At 51.0% G+C, this 22,690-nt stretch overlaps 1 protein-coding gene across 1 annotated transcript in view; it reads left to right on the plus strand.

Annotated features, from left to right (window-relative positions):
- Nucleotides 1-22,690, plus strand: part of Mindy4 (MINDY lysine 48 deubiquitinase 4) — a 108,880-nt gene that overhangs the window by 49,608 nt on the left and 36,582 nt on the right. The window contains exons 6-12 of the mRNA XM_040737608.1: nt 1,236-1,291; nt 6,046-6,152; nt 8,443-8,559; nt 9,512-9,600; nt 17,398-17,499; nt 18,894-18,957; nt 19,937-20,002. Of these exons, the coding sequence (XP_040593542.1) occupies nt 1,236-1,291; nt 6,046-6,152; nt 8,443-8,559; nt 9,512-9,600; nt 17,398-17,499; nt 18,894-18,957; nt 19,937-20,002 (601 nt within the window). The remainder of the gene's footprint in view (nt 1-1,235; nt 1,292-6,045; nt 6,153-8,442; nt 8,560-9,511; nt 9,601-17,397; nt 17,500-18,893; nt 18,958-19,936; nt 20,003-22,690) is intronic.

Consider the following 22,690-nt stretch of genomic DNA (forward strand, 5'->3'; position numbering starts at 1 on the left):
GAGGGGAAGAAGCAGAACCAAGTGGGTTAAGAAGGCCCCGGTGGCCTTGGAGTGCTTGGGAGATGCCCTTGCTGTCCCTATCTGAAGTGCTTCACCAGGACTATAGAAGCCATCTTGGGTCAATGCCCGGGCCTCATGTTCCTCGCCTGTTCCTGGGTGCCCTATCCCTTCCCCCACACTGCCAGGTCCTCAGCACCTGCCATGGAGTAGATGAGCTGAGAGGGTCTGTGGGAGGAGGCTTTTGATGGCGCTGCAGCTTAGTTTTGCCTTGTGGTATTGGTGGGATGCTCTGCATGCATGGAGCCCTCTTCCAAGTTTCCGGAGCCTTCTTTCACAATGCCCCTCACAAACACCTGCCAAGTCATGGTGGCACAGGACTCGGAGATTCTTTGGGTTTGAGTGAATGGGATGGGCACAGTGTGGAGCAGGCTGCTTGGGAAGGGCTGTGAGGGAGCTCTGAGTTCGGGAGCCACAGAGAAACTGGGAGTCCCACACAGCGCAGGCACAGGGTCTGAGAACTGTATGTCCTCCACAATCTGCACTCACACCCTTCATACATCTGCAGGAGGAAGCCAGTTCAATGGGGGGCACCGTGGAGAGACTATGATTGTTACTGCAGTCATATCTTAGGCTGCAAAGACGGTGGAGGAAAATATATTTCAATGCCATGTTCAAAAGAACTGTCATTTTCGACATAGTAAATGAGCATTTGGAGAATGATGTAAGGGTGTTACTCTCAATGTGTCCCATTTCCTTCAGTTCAGATTGATGCATGATGGAGAGAAAAACAAATCTAAGCGGGGCTACTAATGGGTGGGGCTCTGAATGTGTGTGTATACACACACACACACACACACACACACACACACACACACACACACGAATAACAAATAAGAGCCATAGGGTCAGTTTCCTCTACATACATTGGTACATCTCAGAAGTCTTTTTTAAATGGCTAAACATGGTTTTACAAGAAAGCTGGGAGAGAAGAAACCAATTAACAAACCCGACTTTGAATCCATGAGTGATGAGGCAGACTCGGTGATATGAGACTTGCCCCTTTCCGCCCCCAGTGTATCACAGGGACATCAGTGAGCTTCGCGGGCATGCGGCCTGCTCTAGACACTCTCTGGGTATCAGGGCCGGGTAGTCCTGGAGGTCATCTGTACTGCTTATGTTCCTCTGGCATTCTCCTCTTCCACACTGACACTTTTTCTCTCTTTCTTTTTTTCCAGGAGAAATCAGTTGGTGTCTGACAAGGCTGGCAATAAGCCAGATGCCCTGTGGCTAGGTAGGTGAGGCTCATCCCTCTGCTGTGCTAGGTAGTGGCAGGACCCCTTCCAGGCTTGATGGGGGCTCCTCACCACCCACCTCAGGACCATGGTGCTCTGTTCCTTCGCTGCCTCCATCTACTGCCTGCCTTTCTCCTCTGGACAGTTAGTTCTTACAGAGGGATTGCTTATCAAGGTGGATGTAGTCACACATGCTTGCAACCCCAGCACTCACGAGTCTGAGGCAGGAGGATCTCAAGTTGGAGGCCAGCCTGGGCCATATGGCAAGACCTTGTCTCCAAAACCAAGTCAACCTTCCCACCAGACAGAGAACAGATTTTTTTTTTACCCAAACCAAACCAGACCAGCCAACAGCAACTAGATGCAGGCACAGGAGCTCTTTAGGACCATTTAGAATGTTTCTGGGAGACTCTGCCTGGGGTGGCATGTCCATTTAAGAGGTTTGTAAGCTTGGTTGGGGTATAAAACGCATAGAGAAGGGAGAGAGGGGTTCCACTCCCGCACTCAGCCCCGTGCATTTCACATAGCGGCTCCATCTGTGTCACTACACTCAGATGAAAACAGAGCATTTATTTCCACGTTAGCTTTGAAGCAGTTTCTTTCTGTCTGTAACCCTTGAAGACAGAGTCTGGTAGAAACTCTTGAGTGGAGGACGGCAGGGCAAGGTTGGAATGAGAGGGTGAGCTTGAGTGCTCTTGAATCGGCTCTCTTCCTGGAGGCCAGCCCCTTTACCTGCTGGCACACAGAAACTATTCACTCACTTTGCCTCTTTCTCCCTTTTAGACATTCCTTTTTAAGCTGTAGCAGGAGAGGTGTACTCTTCGAAGCTCCTGGGTTGGATGTGGAGCCGTCAGTGAGCTTTGGTCTATCTCAAAGTACAGGCTGGGGCTCTGATCATGGAGGCAGGCTTGTTGATGCTGCTAACACACTTCAGAGGTCCCAGGGCCTCAGAAATCACCAGGATCTGCTGGTGGGGGCGACGTGGCCCTGCCCAGGAAGGGCAGGCTTTGCCCGTGGCTGTGCAGAGGAAAGGATGGAGTCGCGAAGGCTGGCATTCAAAGCCTCTGGGTTGTGCAACTCTTGAAGCTTTTCAGATGAAAGTGACTCGTGGTCAGACACAAAGCAACACAGTTCCCGGCCTTCAGAACCCCTCTCGGAAGGGAGGCCTTTTGTCAGTTCCCAGAAGCCATTTGAAGTGCTTTCTGGAAGGAGGGGACCCTCTGGTGCTGGTGATTCAGACAAGGGAAAGGAAGAGAAGGACGAGAACAGAGTTAGGGAATAGAAATGCAGAGAGGGTCGAGGGGCAAGGGGCAGGGGTGCAGGAAAGAGGCGTCGCTTTCTGGGGCAGGGTCTGTGTTCCCTCTGTTTCCCTTTAGTCTGGTTTAGGAGCCTTTGTTTGCAGCCCCCTGCAGGTTTAGCTGAGGCCTCGCTGAAGGCAGGCTGCTGATTGGAGGATATCTTGTATTCTTGGGGGACAGAACAGTTTGGCCCCAAAGAGAGATGTGTCCTCCCATAGAAACACGTGATATTCGAGAGATACAGGAGACATATTCTGTCATGGGCCCTGGAGGGTTCGTAACAGAGTGACATTCGGGCTTTGAAGGAAGAGTGACATTCAGGCTTTGAAGGATGGGCCAGGTCTTGCCCAAGGGAGCTGCGGAAGGAACTGCGCCAGTAGAGGCAATGATGAACGTGAAAAGGCTGTGGAGAGGAGCAGGGTGAGAGAGGGTGTCAGGACGGGGCTGAAGCAGGTTGGCAGAGAGGTTCGAGTGCTTGCTAAGGTTTGAACCAAATCACTGGGTGCCAGGAGCTGCGGCTATGCATCGGGCTGTGTAGACGTGGCACAGGATGGATTTCAGTGTAGGAACCCCCGGAGCTCCTGAGAGTCACGGCAGAGTGATGAGCGTCTTCTGTCCCTAGTCAGCCCTCAAGAGCACTTCGGGGCCTCACATGCCACCTTAACAGGCTGCTTCTCTGACCTCTCATGGCAGAGTTCATTGTCTTATTCTCTGCTTCTGAACCTTTGCCCAGGTTCCTACTCCAGAACTGTTGTGTTTGGGGCACTATGTCTCTTTCTCTGGGCTGGGATCTCTCTTGGAGAACACAATGGTACCTTTATCAATTCTGGGTCTTTCTGTCCCATGCTGGTCTCCAGTATATTAACTATGGGTGTTGATAGAGTACAGCCCTGCAATTCCAGCTTCTTAGAAGTCTAAGGAAAGAGGATTATCATGAGTTCAAGGCCAACCTGGATTACAAAGTGAGTTCAAAATAAAAAGCGAAAAAGAAAGCAGGGAAGGCTGGGGAGAGGGTTGGTACCAGATCACTTGCATATACACAAGGCCCTGGGTCCAATGCTCAGTTCTGCAAACAAACAACAAACAGGTTCAATGCTCAGTTCTGCAAACAAACATGTGCTTTCCATTAAATAGAAAGCACTCTCTCTGGGACAGTAGAGACACAAGGGGTAGACACGAGGTATTGAGAGATGGAAAACCCAGAGTCTGGAGCCACAGTGGGTGGAGAGAACCGAGGTTCCATCTTGAGACTCTAGAGGAGAGGGGAGGAGATCCTTATCAAGTCTTGGAGGACTGTCAAGTGATGGGGAGCTCCCAGCGGATACCCTGGGACCAGTAGTAAGTACCAGCTCACCGGTAGAGATGCCTTATTTGAGTAGTTCATACAGAAGAGAGCCTGATGGCCATCTCCCTGTGGGACCAGCTTCAGCACCATGCTCCTGCTCTCTTGGCCTCCCACCCAAAGGGAAATGTGATTCTTTTTCTCTCTCTCCACTGTATACCCCTCCACCCCAATTTTCCCCTCCAAAGCATATATGGAATGGGAAAACAAACCCCTAGCTCCTGTTCAACCAGACATTCATCTGACAGCCTTAAAAATAGCATTCTCAAACCACTGGCATTTGCAGTTTGGTGTCTTGGCCAGCATGTCATTCCTTAGCACTTTGTTTTTCCCTTGCATGGCGGTCTTGCCACATCTGGCCCTGAGACCTGCTATGTGGTCCTGAACCAACTCCCTGTGCTGGGCCAGGCCACCCTATAGAATCCAAGGGAGGTGTCTGCTCCACTGCTTATCCCCACCCCATATGTATCATGAGTCCTGCCTCCTAACTCTCAGCCTCCATCCCAGACTCACTTCATGGGCTGAGCAGAGTATGTTGCTAACCACATATAAACCAATATACCAAACAGAGGTCTCCAACTGAGCTCAAACACTGTCCCCTTCATCCCCCAGGAAAAAGGCTGACCCCAGCATTGCTAGGCACCCTTCAGGCCTGGTAGAGTCACTTAGGTTGCTCTGCCTGGTAGACCGGGACCTCTGGTGCCCACAGTGAGATAAGCCACATGTGTCTGGTCCCTTCTCTCCTTCCTCCCTGCCCTCATTTCCCTTCAGCTCTCACGGTCTTAGGCATGAGCTGCATCTGTTCCCGCACAGTCTGGGCATTGCTTGGAATGCATGTGTCTTTATTTGCCATCTCATTTGATTTCTTCCTTTTTTTTCTACACAGTGCCATGTTTTTAAAATCCATTCACGTTGCTGGGAACATCTGGTTTCTATTTCTGGTTATTTTTATAAGGCCATGGTCACAGAGATTCAAACTAAGAAAAGTCTCCTTTAAATCTAGCTTTAAAATTTAGCCTTAACAATATTCTTTGACAGTTTCATACATGTACAGAATGAATTTTAGTCATTTTCACCCCTCTTGCCATCTCTCATCCCCCTCTTGCTGAAACCCCTCCTAACAGTCCCCACGCCCATTTTTATGTCTTAGGTTCTTATTCAGTGGATGAGTTTTCCTTGTGTGGCGCTGGTTCTATCCCGTGGGGGAAGGAGGCTGTTGTGAATGCAAATGGGAAGTTGGCCTGAGATTCCCTTGTGCTCCAACCCCTCCCCCCATTCCAGGCCCACCCTGGCAGTGTCTCTGAAGAGCATGTGCTCAGCCTTGCTAGCGTGCTCACCTAGGGGTGCCTTCTCCTGGAGTCCTTTATCTGAGCATTCTAGTAGATGCTGCACAGAAGGAGGAAGGCCAGGGGGTCTTGTCTGCTGAGATGTCATGGGCTAGTGTTGCTGAAGACTTTGGCAGGATTTTTTTTTCTCCTCCTCAATCTTCACAGCTCTGAGAGGATATACCCAAGAGATATCCTGGAGTCCCTTCTAGCTGGAGATCCAGGGAAGGCGGGTACCAAGTGGTTTACAGTCACCTTGGTTTGTGTTCGCCTCTGCCACTTTCTCCATGCCCAACTTGGGACAGCTACATCACTGACTGTGTCTCATGTCCATGTTGTAAGTGGGGGCTATAGGAATCAAGCTCTCAAAAAGCCAAGATGGGATTGGGTGGCACAACTCGAATATTCAACAAATAGCACTGAGGATAGTAAGAATACTACTATTGTTTTTGTATAAATGTGGCTCCTTCTTCAATGCTGCCTCTTGTCATGTGTCCTTGGGGTGACAGCTGTGTGCCTCCCGCTCACCTCTTGTAAAGAATGTATCAGAACTGGGTCTGGCTGGGCCCGGCTCACTGGCTGTAGGCTCTAAGGCACTAGATTCACTCTGTCCACTTGTGACACTGCGAGGGAGGGGTCCCTCTTTGCTGTCTTTCCAAGGGGGGAGGTCTGGGGCCCAGTGTGGAGGCTGTTGTTCAGGCCGAGGCATTCTCGAGTCTTTCTGAATTCTCAATGTGATGACTGTGAGCGAGTTCCCTGAGCCACACCATGGCCATGTTTTCTTCCAGAGGATGTTGAGGATGAACTCACAAAGGAAGACATTGTCCTGTCCCCACCTCCATCAATGCTCAAGCTGCAAGCTGTGTCAAAGCCAATTGACCTCTCATTGGCGAAGGTAGGTGTCCTTGCAGAGGTGTAAGAGTTCACATTAAAAACAGCTTGATGCAAAGTGGTTCTTTCTCATTATAATCTCTTGAATATTGTTGAAGTGGGAACTGGGACCTGACGGATAAGAAACCTGAACCAAGGGTCGGGAAAACTTTCAGTCCTCACTGCTCATCTGCTTCCTTGAGACAGTGAAAAGGCTGTGTCTTCCTCTTCTAGATGCTGGAGGACCCTGCTCTTTGGCCCAGAGCTGCCTTGCCTGTGCAGCGTAACATTAATGGAGTAGTTGCCCTGTGAGACTGACTCTGTGCCTACACTGACTTTATGCTCTAGGCTCTGGGCAACTGCAGAACTGGAAGGACAGGGAGGGCTGGTAGTTCATCAACATACCCAGGTTTGAACCTGTGGCCTTTTAGATGAACCCATGACAGCAGGTTCCCTGCCTTACGGCCTGTGTTCCTCAGGACCCTTAATTGCCAGGGTGACTCACCCCTCCTTTAGCTAGAGGCTCCTGCAGGATGAAACGTTGTTCCTGCTGCCCCACACCAGCCTTTCAGCTAGGATCCAGGGGAAGATCTAGAAGCGCCTGGAGATACAGCCAACTTCTTTCTTGTCCCACTTATCTGTGTGTACTTGGCACATAGCTCCTGATATGAAAGGTTTTTTCTTGAGAGTTTGTTTTCCCTCCTCTTCTCTGTTCCTCTCTGTTCCAGCTTTTGAGGCTACAGAGGGCTAGACACATGGAAGGGGCCCCAAAGCACCATGCTCTGACCATCCACAGTCATGGGGCCATGGTCCTCTGTGCAAGCACTTCTGCTTGGCGCTGAGCCCTCGGAAGCCTCCAGAGACTGCCCAGCAAGAGAGGACAGGGCTCAGGCTTCTGGGCTGTTAAACATGCTGTGGTGTCCTGGAACTGTCACTCTTTGACTAAGAGATGGCAACAGGGTCCACCCAGAAGACCCAAGTCTGTAGTTTTCAGGCTGTTGGAAGAGCATTCCACGCACACTCATGGTTTCGCTTGACACAGCAAGGGGAACCAAGCCCTGATGGATGAATTCATTTATCCAGCCACGTTTGATATGACATGTAGACACATGTCTGTGTCACTAAGGGAAGAGATGAAAGAATTGATTGTAGTTGACAGTGATCCAGGTCCACCGGAGGAGCCTGACCTTAAGAGCGGGCTCCAGGAAGGGGCTGGAGACCAACCAGCTGGTCCTAGAGGCCTCTTAGGGCTTCAGAGTACCCCACCCTTGGTTGTAAAATGTGACTGAAAGCCATGGACCAACATGGGGTAGAAGAGGGTGGGACCCCTCAGCATGAAGCATTGGTATTGCAAAGCGGACAGAGTTGCTTGGGTTACTAGAAGATGAACTACAACTGAGTATCCTCTGATGTCTAGAGAGTTTGGAGATCTGGGAGAATGGAGACATGGCCTTGGGAAGTGGTAGGAAGCCCTGAGGGTGGTGGGGCTTTCTCTAAGATTTAAAGGGAGGCCATTTACAGGTGGCATTCTAGAGGGGTTTCGTTTTTTGCAGAAATCTAGAGAACATGCTTTTGACTTTGCTCAGGGCTCTGGTCTCTGTTGCAACTACTCATACCTGCTGCTGTGATGTAGAAGCAGTCTCAGATAAAAGGTAAACAATGCCAATTGTTGTGTGCTAATAAAACTTTATTTGCAAAACCAGTCAGGTGCCAGATTTAGTTTATGGACTGTAATTTGCCACCTTTGTGCCAGATTTGTGACTGGAAGCCTTGCTATAAAGTGGAATCACTTGGGGCAGTTTAAAATCTGATAATGAGGTTAAAACAGAAAGCCATGGCTTTCATTTTTAGCACACTAAAATAAATAAACAAACTTATGGATACTGGCCTCTCATCTTCAGGCATGTGGATTGAATTGACCTGGCCCATGGCCTACACATCAGGATTATTTTTAAGTGCCGCGAGATAATTTTAATGTGGGGTCAGGTTGGAAAACTTACAGTCTTTCTGATGAAGGATCCGAGACCCTCCAGGATCCCCAGTGAAGCCAAAGTTTTATGTTTCAAAGTCCGTGTAAGGAAAACCTTGGCCCATGTTAGCGTGGGCTGGTGTGATTTACAGATACTCCAGAGGTAAGGAGGCTCTTAAGGTCAGGTTTATCTTCCTCAAATATGAGAAGAATGGACTTGCAAAATAGAGACCACTGCGAGAAAATGCACTTTCTAGAACCCACAACCAACTCCTGCAGGGCCTGTGCTGCAAACCTTGCTATTGTTTATTTTATAAACAGCCAATGGTATGCTTTTCCCTCCCAGGAGATGAAGACCCTTCTGTTTGGCTCTACCTTTTGCTGCTTCAGTGAAGAATGGAAACTCCAGAACTTTTCCTTCAACAACACCGCCTCGTTAAAATACGGCATTGTGCAGAACAAGGCAGGTTGCTCTTGGGATCCCCAGGGACCCTTCTTCTGGGTTGTCCCACATGAAGTGGGAACATCATTCACGGGGTGACCTCAGGGGGCGCCAGTGGGATGATCTGACCCACCCCACAGTTAACCAGGATGTCACTTGGTGCAGGCAGTTAAGATATGGTTGCTGGAGTGAGATGGGCCATTGTGATCCTTGCTGGGGACATTCTAGTCAAACCCACTTCCTCTGATACTGGGATGTCAACATGAGGGACCAGAAGGTGGCCTTGAACATGTTCGGAGAGGCTGGAGGTTTCATAGGTAGAGCTGGAGAGGATCACTTTTGGAGAATGGACGCAAGCACGGGTGGGGTCATGTTTCAGGAAATGTGTATCATGGGTGCAAACAGGTGTAGGAAGAAGGTGCAGTGGTTGTTACAGAGCCAGAGGTAGGTGGGGGAAGCTTTGCACCTGCCCTGGACATATTCAGCAGACAGACTCTAGAAAGACATGAAGATGTTCCCACTCTGAGGCCAAGGGCTGCAGGAGAGCTCCACCGGGCATATTCCTCAGTCGTGGATCTACCCCTGCCTCTGCTGTCTGAGGAAGGGCTCCGAGACTACCAGCTTCTGCCTCCCTCTGTGGTGTGGCCAAGCTCACTCCTCTTTTATCACAGCCTCAAGGGTATCCTGACCTATTGCTCTGACAATCCTGGGACATGGTGGGAGCTGTCTGAGTGACCAAAAAACCCATAGTGGTGTCCCTAACGTCATCACACCTGACTTTGTAAATAGTCACTTTGAACCCATGAGGAAGTATCTAAAACTTACTTCTTTGGAGCAGACTGAGGCCTAGGAATCTACATATAGGCAGATCCCCTTGCTGAAGATGCCCTGTGACTGGGGCTAGAGGCTGGTGGGTGCAGTGGGCAGCTTCTTGGGGCCATTGCACTGGTAGTGACAATGTGTTTCTCTGCAGGGCGGTCCCTGTGGGGTTCTGGCGGCTGTTCAGGGCTGTGTGCTGCAGAAACTCCTGTTTGAAGAAGGTAGCAGAACCAACTCTAATCTGTAAGTCGGTGCTCATCTTCCTTTTCCAAGGCTTCTCTGGAGTGTCCAGAATAAATAAGCAAGGGAGCATGGGTGTTCCCTGGAGGTCACCACAGGTGAAGGCAGCTAGCTAGCAGGGCTCCTGCTGACCTGGTTAAGCAGACATGGTACTTATGCTTCTAGGAGCAGGCAGGGTTGGTGAGTCATGTTTTGCCCCACATGGCAAGTAACTGAAGGCGGCTTTGCAGCGTTACCCACCTCCTCAGACCCCCTCCTCACCCATAAGTACCCGCTGACCCTCTTGACTAGGTCCAGGGCTCCCTCCCTTGCTCCCTGCTTATCTTTTCTCTGTCAACAGCCAGAACTACACATTCCAGCCAACGCCACTGCACATGGCTTTCTCCCCTTTGTGGCTGTGTATTTTCCATTTCATACATCAAGTGTTTTACCTCGGTATCCCTGCTCATCTGCATGTAGTCATCACCCCTAGAAAACCTCTGTGCAACGAGGGAAGCAAGCGTTTTGTCTCCCTCCTCCTTCCAGAGGTGCCAACTGAGAGGTTTGAGATTTGCTATTGATTTCTGGTGAGGTCAGCACTGTCGCTGCTGTGAAGAAGCACTTGACATGCTTGATGTGGCAATATCTGCTGAGTTTGGGACCCCTGCCACCCTCAGCAGGGGCCTTGCCTACTTCCCTTCTTAGCTTGGACCATAAATCATAGGGCTGGGATAGTGGTACCCTTCCTCTCATCCTGCTGGGATTGAACAGGAGAGTCAGCCAAATAGACAGGTGGTGATGGGGGTCATGCAGCTGCCAGAGGTGGGAGAGCAGGCTTCCTGCAGGTACATTTGAACCCTCTTGCTGTCTGCAGAAGGAAGGAAGCTCCTTATTCTCCATCATACATACATGTCATACTTTAGTTCCTCTAGTTCTTTCCCTATGTGCCCAAGCAAGCGGTTTGCCTGCTGGCCGCTCTCACTGCCCTGTCTCTAAATACACTATCACTCACGGTGCTTTTGTTCGTTGGCGCAGTCAGGTGCCTGCCTCCTCCCGAAGAATACAAGCCCCATGAGAACAGGGACTTACTTCCCTGAGCTGCGTGGCCCACAGACGTGATTTTGGGAGGTCTTTCTGTATGTTGACAATCCATTGTGTTGGAATTCAGCACAGTGCCTGGCCCACAGGACAGGCCCTTAGGATTTTTGTTGAATGAGTGCATGGACAATGAATGAGCTGTCCCGACAAACAGGGAGGGGAGGCAGAATGGTATTCCAGTAAAGAGAACAAGATGTGCAAAGGCCCTAGGGCAGGGAGAAAGAGGTTGCCTGAGGTGGCTAGGGATGGGGTAGGGCCAGGCAAGTAGAAGGGCCTGAGGGCCTTTGGGACAACCAGCAACTGTGAGTGAGCCTTGGCCCCGGCTCTCGAGAGTGATGTCTTATGACTCATGTCAGCTCAAAGCGCCTTCAGAGCCTCTTTACATCCTTCCCTTTGGACTTTTGGAGCAGTTATATGTAGAAGCTTTCCCAGTGGTTGGGACGCTGTGCTGGAGTTCCAGAAGTGGGATGCTGCCCTGGATATAAGCTGTCTTAGTTTCTTATAGCCCACAGGGGAAGGGCGCCAGAGTTGTGAAGGCCGGAGGCCCCTCAGGTTGGAGCCTAAGGTGATTCTGTGCCAGTGAAACTCTCCTCACTGGCTGCACATTGTTTAGCCCCTGTCAAGCCTCGCCTAGGCCTAATCTGCACACTGCTGCATAGGCAGCTGTAACGGGGCTCTGCTAGGGAAAGGAGCAGGAAGAAATGTGTCTTAGAGCTCCCGCGTGTGTGACCTGAGAAAGAAAGTGGGTTCACAGGGACAAAAACCCCGCGGCGGCCAAGTCTGCTGTATTTGCATGTGGGACCCGGGTCATGCTGGGCCTTGAGGCGACACACTTGGGGGGAGGAGGAGGAGGCAGGAGTGCTGCTGGGAGTTATATAGTGTATGTGTGTGGATCTATAATGTTGGGGGCTTATGTTGTATGCGGCTTGTGTGTGGGAAGGTTGTATTATATGTGGGGTTGTGCTATATGTTTGAATTACTGCATGTAGGCTGTATTTTGTTAGGAAAGTTGTGTGTGTGTGTGTTATATTATGTATGGGTTGTATTACATTGATGGGATTTTGCTGTGTGGATATTATATTTGTATGGGAGTTATGTAATGGAGAAAAGTTGTATCGTATGTGAGATTGTATTGTGTGTGTGTGAATTTTGTTTTATGGGATAATTGTGCTCTCTTTGAAGGTTATATGTGGGGTTGTGTTGGATGCAAGGTTTATTTTGTGTGTGAGGTATATAGTATGAAGGTTGTAGTGTACAAATTATATTATGTGAGAGTTGTGCTTTGGGGCTGTGTTGTGGGTTATTTAAAAGTTGTATTGTATGTGGGTTGTATGGTGTGAAGGTTGTGTTGTATGGGAGCTGTATTTTATGTTGAAGTTGTCTTGTGTTTGAGTAGGTTATGTTATTTAAGTGGCTCATGATTGTAGAAGGATGTGTTGTATGTGAGTTGTGTTATATCAGTGGGTCATATTCTGTGTGGGGTGGGTGATTTTGTGTGTGTGGGCTATGCTGTGTGAGGGTTGTGTTGTGTGAGTATGTTTTGTGTGTGGTTCATATTGTGCGAGTGCATGATATTATGTGTGTAGAGTCTGTCTGTGGAAGATGACGAAGCACCCTTTCTTTGGACCTGGTAGTTCTGGATGCTGCCCATCATCTCTCTGCATCCCACATCCCTGTGGTCCTCAGGCCTCCTAGGAAGTGAGAAGCAGGAACACCTGGCTCAGCTCTCTGAAGTCCAAGGAAACTTAGGAAGAAGTGGTGGAGGGGTGATCTGTAAAAGTCCCTAAGACCCTCCCAGGTGAGCAGCATGGACTCTTCCTGGCCAGAGTGCTCTAGGTAAGGGCACTGCTGTTCTCTCCAGTCTCCTACCAGGGTGACGGTGCCACTGCCTCAGGCAAAGTTAGGGCTGGGGAGGAAAAGCACTGGGCACACAGGACTAGTCCACTACTGATAGAAGCACAGAGCAGGGGACTGTTCTGGGAGCAGGAGAGGTGGGAGGGTGCCATTCGCTAGTGTCCTGCAGGTTGAGGGCTACAGTAGTGTCTTTGTCCAGTGGGTGTGGTGTGTCCTGAGGGCGGAGAGAGCCAGTGTGCTAGGGGGGAGGTGACAGAGGGCACAGAAGCTGGTCAGGACCTGGGTTACAGTGGTGGCTGAGGTCTCACGTCTCTGAGTTAGTGAACGCCCTCAAGTTGCACTCCTTGAGAAAATGCAGACAGAGCCTTTTTAAAAACCTTCCAGGATCATGCAAAGGACTAGGTCCATTGACCTTGGCTCGTCACGGTACAGATGGGAAAACCAAGGCCCACAGATGGAGAGATGCTAGTTCAGGGTCAAAGTTGGCACCGTTGCTGAGCCAAGACTGGCCTGTGACATCTTGCCTGTCACAGCATGTTACTGCACACTGGAAGCAGTGTGGCCAGAGATGGCTGTTGGAGGTGGAAACAGCTGACGAATGCTCCGGTACTCTTTAGGTTCTCTGTGTACAAGGAACTTCTTAACAGAGCCCCGTCTGCCCCAGTTTGGGGAAATTGGTGCAGAGGAGCACAGACAGCTACTCTGTAGTCAGGTGTGTGTCGGGGTTGTGGGTACAATTATGTACGTTTTAGAACTCCAGCTTGAGTGATGTATGTGCCAGGTAGTGAGGCTGGAGTCATCCATGTTCCTGCCTGGGCTGTGCATGCTCGGCGGCTTTGAGGCCTGACTGGGCCCTTTTCACTCTGGAAGTTTTAGAAACTGCCCAGCTTAATAAGAGCAGGGTTGAGGAGGGGAGGAGGACAAGCTCCTCTTTTGACTTGAAACTGTGGTGCTTCTCGGGGCGCTCTGCCAGGCTAAGTGTCTTGCCCACGTGCAGCTCCTGGACTGCGTTCTTGCACACCGGGTCTGAAGGATCCACAGAAAGGGACAGGGTTCTAGGAGAGCAGAGCCAGGGTGGGTGGCCCCTTCAGGGAAGCCAGGCAGAAATAAATGCTGCTTGGCAAGGCCATGTGTTTTCTGTGTGGCTGTCTGGCCTCATTACGACCCAGTCCATCAGGCTGGCAGCTGCCTCGCCTCAGTTAGCCCGACAAAGCCAGGCGGCAGGATGCGGTGTTTTTCCACTGGACTGGAGCTATGCAGCTTGGCTCATCCCTTCCAGGCCCCAGGAGAGCCCTGGGGCCTTTAGAGGCTGGCAGGAATGCAGAGAGGGGACCTGGGATGCTGTCCTCTTACCATACTTCCTTTCTGAAATCATGGGACTTGAAGTTCAAGCAGGAGCATTTGTCTTGTATCCTTAGATACAAGGCCCCTGTGGTCTCCAGCAAGCCAGTCCACTGTCCTCCCTCAGAGGGGCAGAAATGAGGGAATCATGGCCGGGCACACTCTTCAGCTTTATCCAGAACTTTCTATAGACGTAGACGTCGTTCACATGGGTATAAGTTTGGGGGCAGGTGCAATTGTCTTGAGAAAATTAGGATAGAAGCACCCATTTTCTCTGAGACACTTGAGAAGACACAGGTTTCCCATCCAGCCCTCCCTAGGCATTTCAGCCTGCACTTCTGGAGGAATTAGACTCTTGAAGAAACTTTCACTATAAGAGCCTGGCTGGGGGCCAGATTCCTGATGGAAATGTGCTAAATGCGTGTCTGATGTCTAGGCAATGTAGGATCTTCTCTGTCACCAAGGGATCACCAGTGAAGCTATTGCCCAGATACTGGAGAGGGTCAAGTCCTGGCTGTGTAGGCAGGTACAGGTGACCCATCTTTTTGCTGTCATCTTTGGGATAAATGCATGTTTGTGTGTGTGTGTGTGTGTGTGTGTGTGTGTGTACACAGAGAGCTCTGACAACCGTGGGTAACTTGAATGCAGAACAGCAAGACTGCGTGAGTCTCCCTGCTGCCTGGGGACCAGATACTGACCCCAGACTTTTTGAGTGCTGGTCACTGCATTTTTTGTGATCTACTGTCTATCTAGAAAATGAGGTCTCAAGGCCTTGAGAAGCCTTGCCTCAGAAAGATGGGGAAGGCCAGGATAAGGTTGGACCTTCAGATGCTGCTAACTGGAAGCTGACTGGAAGAGTGAGGACTTGGAAACAGGCCAGCTCAGAGAGGTTGCAGGCAATGCCAGTGGGGACAGGGAGATACTGGCCCAGGAGCACGCTGTCTTGATCGTGTCACAAGATACTTGACAGGTGGGCCGCAAGGCAGATGGCAGTTCCTAAAACCATGGTTAACTCAACTCTCCTATACTGTCCTTCCCTTTCTCCTCCCTGTGGCTTGGATACATCACTTCATTCCAAAGACTTAGTTCTTCATTCTTAAAGAGGGTGGGTGATATAGTTCTGACTCCTGGGGTTCTTCTAACAGTCTCATGAAATGACACATACAGAGTGCTTATCATCAGTGGCAGGCACTTGCTGAGGACTCCTGTGCTTGCTTTTAAAATCTTGAATGACGGGGTGGAGAGATAGCTCAGAGGTTAAGAGCACTGACTGCTCTTCTGGAGGACCCGGGTTCAATTCCCAACACCCACATGACAGCTCGCAACTGTCTGTAACTCCAGTTCTAGGGAATCTGACACCCTCACGTAGACATAAATGCAGACAAAACACCAATGCACGTGAAAACAATCTTGACTGTCACTGCACTGAAAGGTTTCCAGGCGAGGATTGCTTGCTTCAGCCATTCACTTCAAGCGCAGTACGCAGATGAGGTCCCTGTGGCTCCTAGACTGTAGTTTCCCAGCCATGGGTATACCAGGCAGTGAGCGTCTGTTCAGGCAAGCTTGCACACAGCTCCTGCCAGGTGAGGGTTTTAATCTGGGTTGAGGTGGGGTCGTTGTGGGAGGAGGTCCCACCTCAGACATGCTGGTGACTGTGTTCTATGAGACTGGAGGAGGCCAAGGAGAGAATGAAGCTGATCAGTGGGAGGGGAGCCCAGGGAGAAGGTAGACATGAGATGCAGGCATGCAGTGAGTGAGTAAACCATAGCGTCATTTGGAGAGCCACCAAGCCTGTTTGTAGCTTCTGGATCCAAAGAATTAATGTCTAACCCTCTCGCCTGTTGTTTGCCCATCTCTACCATCCAGGCTGCTTTGTCCCTGGCATGGCCTCTCCTGAAACCCAGAGAAATGTTTTTTTCAATGTTATTTTCCTAGCAAGTGCTGACCTGGGTTGGTGCTCCTAACAGCTTAGGCCATCCTGTTTGGCGATGATATGGTCCCCATTTCCTGTGAGAAATATGGCAGGCTTCCTGAGTTTGAGGAGGCATCAGGCGATCACTGGCTCACTTTCTTCCAGGCTAAGCCTCATTGCTCTTCTGGCTGCCTCCACAGCCTGGCCAGTGCAGGAGCTCCATGTCAGTAGGTGTCAGGTGGACCCCTAGTCTGTGGATGTGGCCCAGGTGGTGCCAGTAGTGATGGAACCAGCAACGGAAAACTCTCATGCAGCCGGGAACGAGCTCGTGTGCATGCAGTGTCTTGTTTAAGGCTCCCAGCACTGAGAGGAGCTCAGTGTCGTTGCCAGTTTCTCAATGGGGAAACGGAGGCACCACTGTGTCTTGACACCTTTTATTTTAAAGTAATTAGATTTTCATTCTAAATAACAGCCTGTCTGTAAATGCATGGCTCTGGGTCCCACCATAGTAGCTGTTTGGTGGTCTCCTGGCTTCTCTCCTCTAGCCCTGGCAGAAGGGGTGGGGAGATTCCAGCAGTCTCGCTCACACATCTCAGTGCGGGGGGTCAGGCATTTTTGGTGAGTGAAAACCTGGAGTTCTCCTGTGTGCATTCCTTTGCCCTGCCCCCCCCCCCCCCAAGCAGGTCTTCATCTTGCTGGTTAGGAAGAGATTCGAGCCAGCTTCTGCAAGAATGTAGGGAGATCCACCGAGCACAGAGAAAAGCCAGGAGCACAGCACGGAGGAGCCCTGGAAATGTCAAGTGGAAAGAATCAGCCATATTTGGCAGCTGCCTTCCTCCCTCTTATTCTCACTGTGTCCCAGGAACCTCTTAGTCACCATCCTTATTGCAGGACGGCTCAGTGGCTTTAGATGTGGTGACTGGCTGAGCTTCCTAAAACTACCCGGTGCCTACACGTTGCTGCTCTGTGTCCTGTTTCTCTCTCCCACCTTCCTCTCCTGTGCCTTCCCCACACCCTGGAGGTCCATCCTAGCAGCCCTTGTCTAGGAAATGTATGCCAGCCCACTGTGTCTGATGCTTTGCATGTGTCGCACGGCTTCTCAAGGGGTCTGAGGAGGGGCACCCCCATCACAGCACGGCCACTGCTGTCAGCCACATGCATGGTAGCGCCCCATAGCCATCCCTGAGTCTGAGTCTGTTTACGTAGTCAGCTAGTTAGGGTCCTGGCTTCTGACCACTTATAGTCACATCTGCCCCCAGCTGCTGGGACTGGCCAAAGCCAGGGCAGGAAAGTGCCTCACATCTGCCTATTGTGGCACTAGTGGCAGCGTATTCTTGGCCCTATCAGAATGAGAAATCCTCTTATAGTTCATGTTGAGACCTTGCCAAGCCTCTGAGGTTCTCATTGCTCCAGTGGGTAATATTCCTTTCCCAAATTTCAAGACCCTCCCTCAAGGCTCCTCCTATGGTCCTCCTCTGTAGAGCCACAGACCCTGAAGCTTAGCCAGGGATCCCTGGCCTGCAAGGGAAGAGGAGCCATGTGCAAGGGGGCCACCTAAACATGTTCCTGTTGTGCTCTGTGTCCTCATGAACCTAAACATGCACCCTTCTCATTAGCCGGCTGCAGCCCACAGATGCCCAGAGAACGCACTGCCTTGCCCTGGCCCTTGCAGACATCCTGTGGCGCGCTGGAAGCAGAAAGCAAGCTGTGGTTGCATTGTAAGTGGTCCTGGGTGTCACGTTTACTCCCCAACTTGTTCTGGCCCAGCTGATGATGTCCTGGTGCTGGGCGGAGAATCTGCATCCTGGGCAGCTGGACTCTGCTGGTGTCCAAGCTCCAGACTCAGGAAGGAGGAGGTGCTCCTGCCTGCCTGTCCCCCAGGACTTGGGAAGCACAGGCCCAAGTCTGTGTGCCAGGCACTCAGTTCTCAGTGTTTCCCTGATCCTGAGGCCACAGGCTGACTCAGCTGTGACATTATGAGTCTGTACCACCATCCAAGACCCCAAAGCACACTTCTACCTGTGACCTTATACCAGTGAGGGTGAGATGGAGAGGTGAGTGGCAGGGGCTGCAACCTCCATCCTGGATTCTGTTACCTTGACGACAGCTCCATCCTGCCCCACAGTCCCTCAGCCTTGCCCCTAAGGGTGAAAATATCACTTTGCCCCGACACTGTGGCTGTGGTTTGGTAAAGGAGGTGGTTTGGAGACCAGTTTGGTTGCTTTAGCATAGTGCTTAAGAAAGGGGACTCTCTGTCTCGAAAAACAAAAAAAAAAAAAAAAAAAAAAGAAAGGGGACTCTCTCAGGCAGACGCTCCAAGCTGTCGCTCGTTGCATGTGTGACATTGGGAATTGACCTCACCTCCCTGTGCCTCATTTGTTGACTTGTTTAGCAAATGGGGGTGATAATGATAACTTAATGACTGTGAGAACTAAACAAGTAAGTAAATAAGTGATATGTATTAGATATAATGATGTTATCAGTATGAATCATTTGTTAATGTAAATAAATGGTGGATACTAAGTGGGATGTGCTTAGGGCAGTATCTGTGTATCACATCAGCTACTGCTACCTCCTTTATGCCAGGCAACTTATTAACCTTGACACCTATCTGTCTGGTAGCTCTCAGGGCAGAGGGTCAAGAACAGGAGCCCAGAGAAGAAAGCTGATGTGTCCCAGGCCACATAGAAACTGGTGTCAAGTGGGTCCCCACCCAAATCCTACTCTTAGTCAGGACTGCACCGGGCTACGCACCCGTTGTGGTTGCTAGGGGTTGTCTCGGTGGGCGGGGAGGCTTCTAAGAGGATGGCTGGGATCCTTGCCCTGAGCGAAGACGGTGGCAGGCAGCAGTCCTTCCTCCGCAGATGGAGGGAGAGTGAGGTCTCCTGCCAGACATGGGTGTGGTTGTTCCAAGCTCCCCCACCACTCTCTTTTTCCATGCCCAGGACTCGTGGCTGAGATCATAGCAGGAAAAACGAGAATCCCTTGACTCTGTTCTCTCTGGAGCTGCCACTCCTGCCTTCATTTAGTTCATGGCACTTGTGGGCTTGCTGGCTGGAGGGCGTGCCTTTTCATCTGGTGGAGGACTTATGCACCTTCCTTTCCTTTTTAGGACTTCAGGAACAGCACACTTCAGTCCAACAGGGAAATACAAAGCAGATGGAGTCTTAGAAACAGTACGGCTTTCTGGAAAACTCTCGTGTCACCTTTGGCTTTGTTTGGGGACTGTCTCCTTTCATTTAAGTAAATCCTTCCCCAGCTGGGGCTGGCTGGCCATCCCTACAGCCCTAGGCCCCCAGAGTCCTGCCCTTTGGGGGTAGGGGAGGGGAGGGAGGTTTTGGGAATTGGCTCTTGTCAGAGTTGGCCCAATGGCTGAGAGACCCAGTGTCTCCTTATCGCCTCCATGTGCCCTCAGTACCCTGTGTTCCCTGTCGCTTGCAACACTGGCCTCCTGCCCCTCCTGTGTCTCTAGTATCTTTTCTAGGATCCTCATGGATGGGGAAAGGCAATCGAATGTAGAAAGTGGGGAGGGGAATTGATAGCATGGAGCAGCAGCCGTGGGTGAGCCCAACCTAAGTGCAAGGCTAGGGAAGAGGCAGGAAGGACATGTATTACTGAAAACGCAGACACAGTGAAGATACTCAAAACTTGATACCTCTTCACTGACTATTTTTATTTTAGCTGATTTGTTTCCTATGACCTAGCCATGTACATGTGTGACCCTTGAGCCCCCGTTCAGGACCTTACTTGACTGGCTGTTTTCCAGAGATGTGCATTTTTTTGCTGACCTACTTAATAACAGCCTGTTACGTTTTGACCTGGCCTGGCATGGCGACATGGAGAAGTGATTCTTCCCTGACCCTCCTCCTCCTTGTCCCACCCTCAGTCCCTGTGTACAATGACAGGGGAGTATGGGGGAGTCTACAGGAGCTCACCCAGCATGGCTGGACAGCCCAGAATCACAAAACCCTATGCTCTTTCTTCTTTCTTTCTTTCTTTCTTTCTTTCTTTCTTTCTTTCTTTCTTTCTTCCTTCCTTCCTTCCTTCCTTCCTTCTTTCTTCCTTTCATAATAAAGCCAGGGCTACAGGGACTGACGCAGCAATAGGCGCAGTCCTTGGGGACACGTAGCTTACCCTGTGTGTGTTTCTTCACAGCTCACACTGTATAGTTTGACCTGCTGTGAGGACCTGGTGACTTTCCTGCAGCAGAGCGTTCATCAGGTATGAGCGTCGGTTTCCTTGGTGTCATGAGTATTGCTAAGCTTCCTAATTTCTTTATGGAAGAGGGTGGTAAGTAGAGTGTGGTCACCTCCACCCTGGGGTTGGCAGATAAACTGAGCAGAATGTGCTGATGGAGGCTGCAGCATGTGGGTGGGGGTAGGAGACGGTTTCCATGACAACCTTGCAGCAATCGTGGTAGTGATCCCAAGGCCCGAGCTGTACCCGTGGGGCTGCATCTGGGATTAGAAGCCGAGTTGAGGCTTGGCTTTCTAGGGCTTTCCCTGCTGAAGCAAGCAGCTACTCTGGAAGGCTGAACTCTGAATCAGCAGAGAGGGTTCCAGGACAAGCTGGGAGGTGACAAGAAAGCAGCTTCCTTGCAGGACAGGGCCTTGCCAGTGTTCTGGGAAGGTGAGCAGAACCATACTGGACCCTACAGCACCTGGTTTGCTCAAGTGGACTGCTGGGTAGAGATTGGCTCCTGGCCTATGGCTAAGCAGGACAGGAAACATGGGGGTCTTGTAGTTTCCCATGGGATAAAGCGCTGTGGAGTGTGTGGAGGGCATACCCTACATTCCAGGGGCAAAGGGCTTGGCTTATGGAGATAGTCAGCCTGGCTTTGGATCTTGCTGTTGACCCAGAGTGGCCCTGAGACTTGGGCGCCATCCTGAAGTTTTGTGTATCTCAGTTACTTTGTCTGTCACATCCGGATAACAGCCATGCCCTAGCTTCATGGTATGAGCAAGTAAAGAAGGAAGACCTTCTGGGGCGGTCAGGAAAGGCTCGGGTGGGGTATGGGGGAAGGGGATGTTGAGTGGTGAGCTTAGGGAGGGAGATTGGCTGGAGGTGGGCCCCAACTTGAAGTTCCCACTGTTAGATGCCCTTTCTCAGCACTTTTCCCTGAAGATCCTGAGGGTCTTGGCACAGCCCCATCAGCATCCTGGTCTTGATAGACAGATGTTCCCTGGGAAGGAAACAGTCCCACTCTAAGAATAACTGACGACAGGCGTGGTCTGGGGGCACTGGCCCCGCTGAAGCCCTTTAGTCCTAGAGCTGTCACTTCCCATTCTGGGCAGCCCAGGAAAGATCTCCTGGAGCCTGCGCAGCCATCTTGGTTAGGGCAGCTTCCCGTTGTGTCTACGCAGAGGGGTTGGCATGTAGCGAGGGTGCTAGACTAGCTGTCGTTTGCCCCATGCCTTGTTCTGTCTATTTTTTCCTTGGAATAACCCTGAAGGGTGTCTGCCAATGGCACAGCTCCCTGCCTTGCTGAGAGCAATGAGAGTGTTGGCAGCAAGGGCTAAGAGACCTCCTGGTGGCCTTGGTGGCCTTGGCCTTGGGGAAGCCCTGTTTCCCCGTCTAAAGAGGGAAGCTGGAGCAGTTGAATAGCTTCTAGATCAATGAAGACCCTTGAGCGCCTGTGGGAGAATGCCTTCTACACAAAGTGTAGGCACTCTGAGCCAGCAGAACCAATACTGAGTGTCTAATGGCACAGCAGTGTGCCTAGGGGATGCCTATGGAAGCTTGTTCCCTTAGGCAGATGGAGCATGGAGCTGTCCTAGCCAGGGAAGGAAAGTGACTAAGGACCAAGGAGGGGCCATAATGCAGTCTATGAAAGACTCTTCGGCCAGGTCACTGCCCTGTGATGGCCCTCAGCACTAGGGCCTCTGTATCCTGGCCTGCAAGTAGGATCTCATGCCTCAGCCCATGCCCTGGGGTTTCCATGAAGCCTGTGCATGACAGAAACCATGAGAGAGTTCAGAGAGAGGGCCTTGCTGTCAGGTGAGGGCCCCCTCTGTTTCACCTTCAGGCTCTAGGCATGCCTCTTTGCTAGCCGTGGTTCCTCAGGGCAGCGGGTCTAGTCGGTACCTGGTCGCCATTCCTCTGGAAACAGTGCTTTCCCCCACAGTTTAATTTGTATTTTTGCTGGAAGCGGTTGAGCTGCCTCAGCACTGAGCACACCAAATCCATTTTTCATGGGCTGTGCTTAAGAGGCGCTCCTCGTGCCAGGCTTGGAAATGCATGCCACCACGGCCCAAAATAAACAGCCTCCATGTTGTTTTCATTGCTCTTCACCACTTGAAAGGTGTCTGGTGGCCACAAGCCAGTGTGGGAAGCTTCTGTCCTACTGCTCATTGGGATACCTTGGTGGGCTTCTGCCTCTCTCCAGGATCAGAGCTGTGCTGTGAGAGTGGTCCCTTCTTCCCAAGTGTACCAGACATTGTTCCCACCCTTACCCAAGATTTCCGGCCAGGGGTACCTTTCGTGCCATCACGATGCCCCGAGGCCTCCCATGTCTTGGCAGCTTGAATCTGATGAGATAATTTTAACAAATATTTTTAAAAGCAAGAAGGAATATTGGTGCCATTCAGTTGTGTTCTGAGAGGGCAAAAGAAGCCAAGTTGGGCTGGGTTTCCTACTCTCTGGGGGCCCAAAGCGAGCGCTCTCTGAGGTGTCCTCATGGGACCATGCCACGATGCACAGTAACAGCTTCTCACTGTGCACTGTGAGCTCAGCTTCGGTGGCTTTCATGGTCACAGCTATACTGCAGCCCTGCAGGGTGATAGGCCCCACAGGCTTGGCTGGGCAGACAGATCCTAAAGCTGAGGTTTCATCTACACAAAGAGTAAGGCCATAGTAGAAGCGGAGACAGAAGTGAGCTTGGTGACTCCCCTAAGGCCACTGCAAGTCTGT

Source organism: Mesocricetus auratus, unplaced genomic scaffold (genome assembly GCF_017639785.1).
Source record: "Mesocricetus auratus isolate SY011 unplaced genomic scaffold, BCM_Maur_2.0 Super-Scaffold_100676, whole genome shotgun sequence".
In the NCBI taxonomy this organism is placed as follows: Eukaryota; Metazoa; Chordata; class Mammalia; order Rodentia; family Cricetidae; genus Mesocricetus; species Mesocricetus auratus.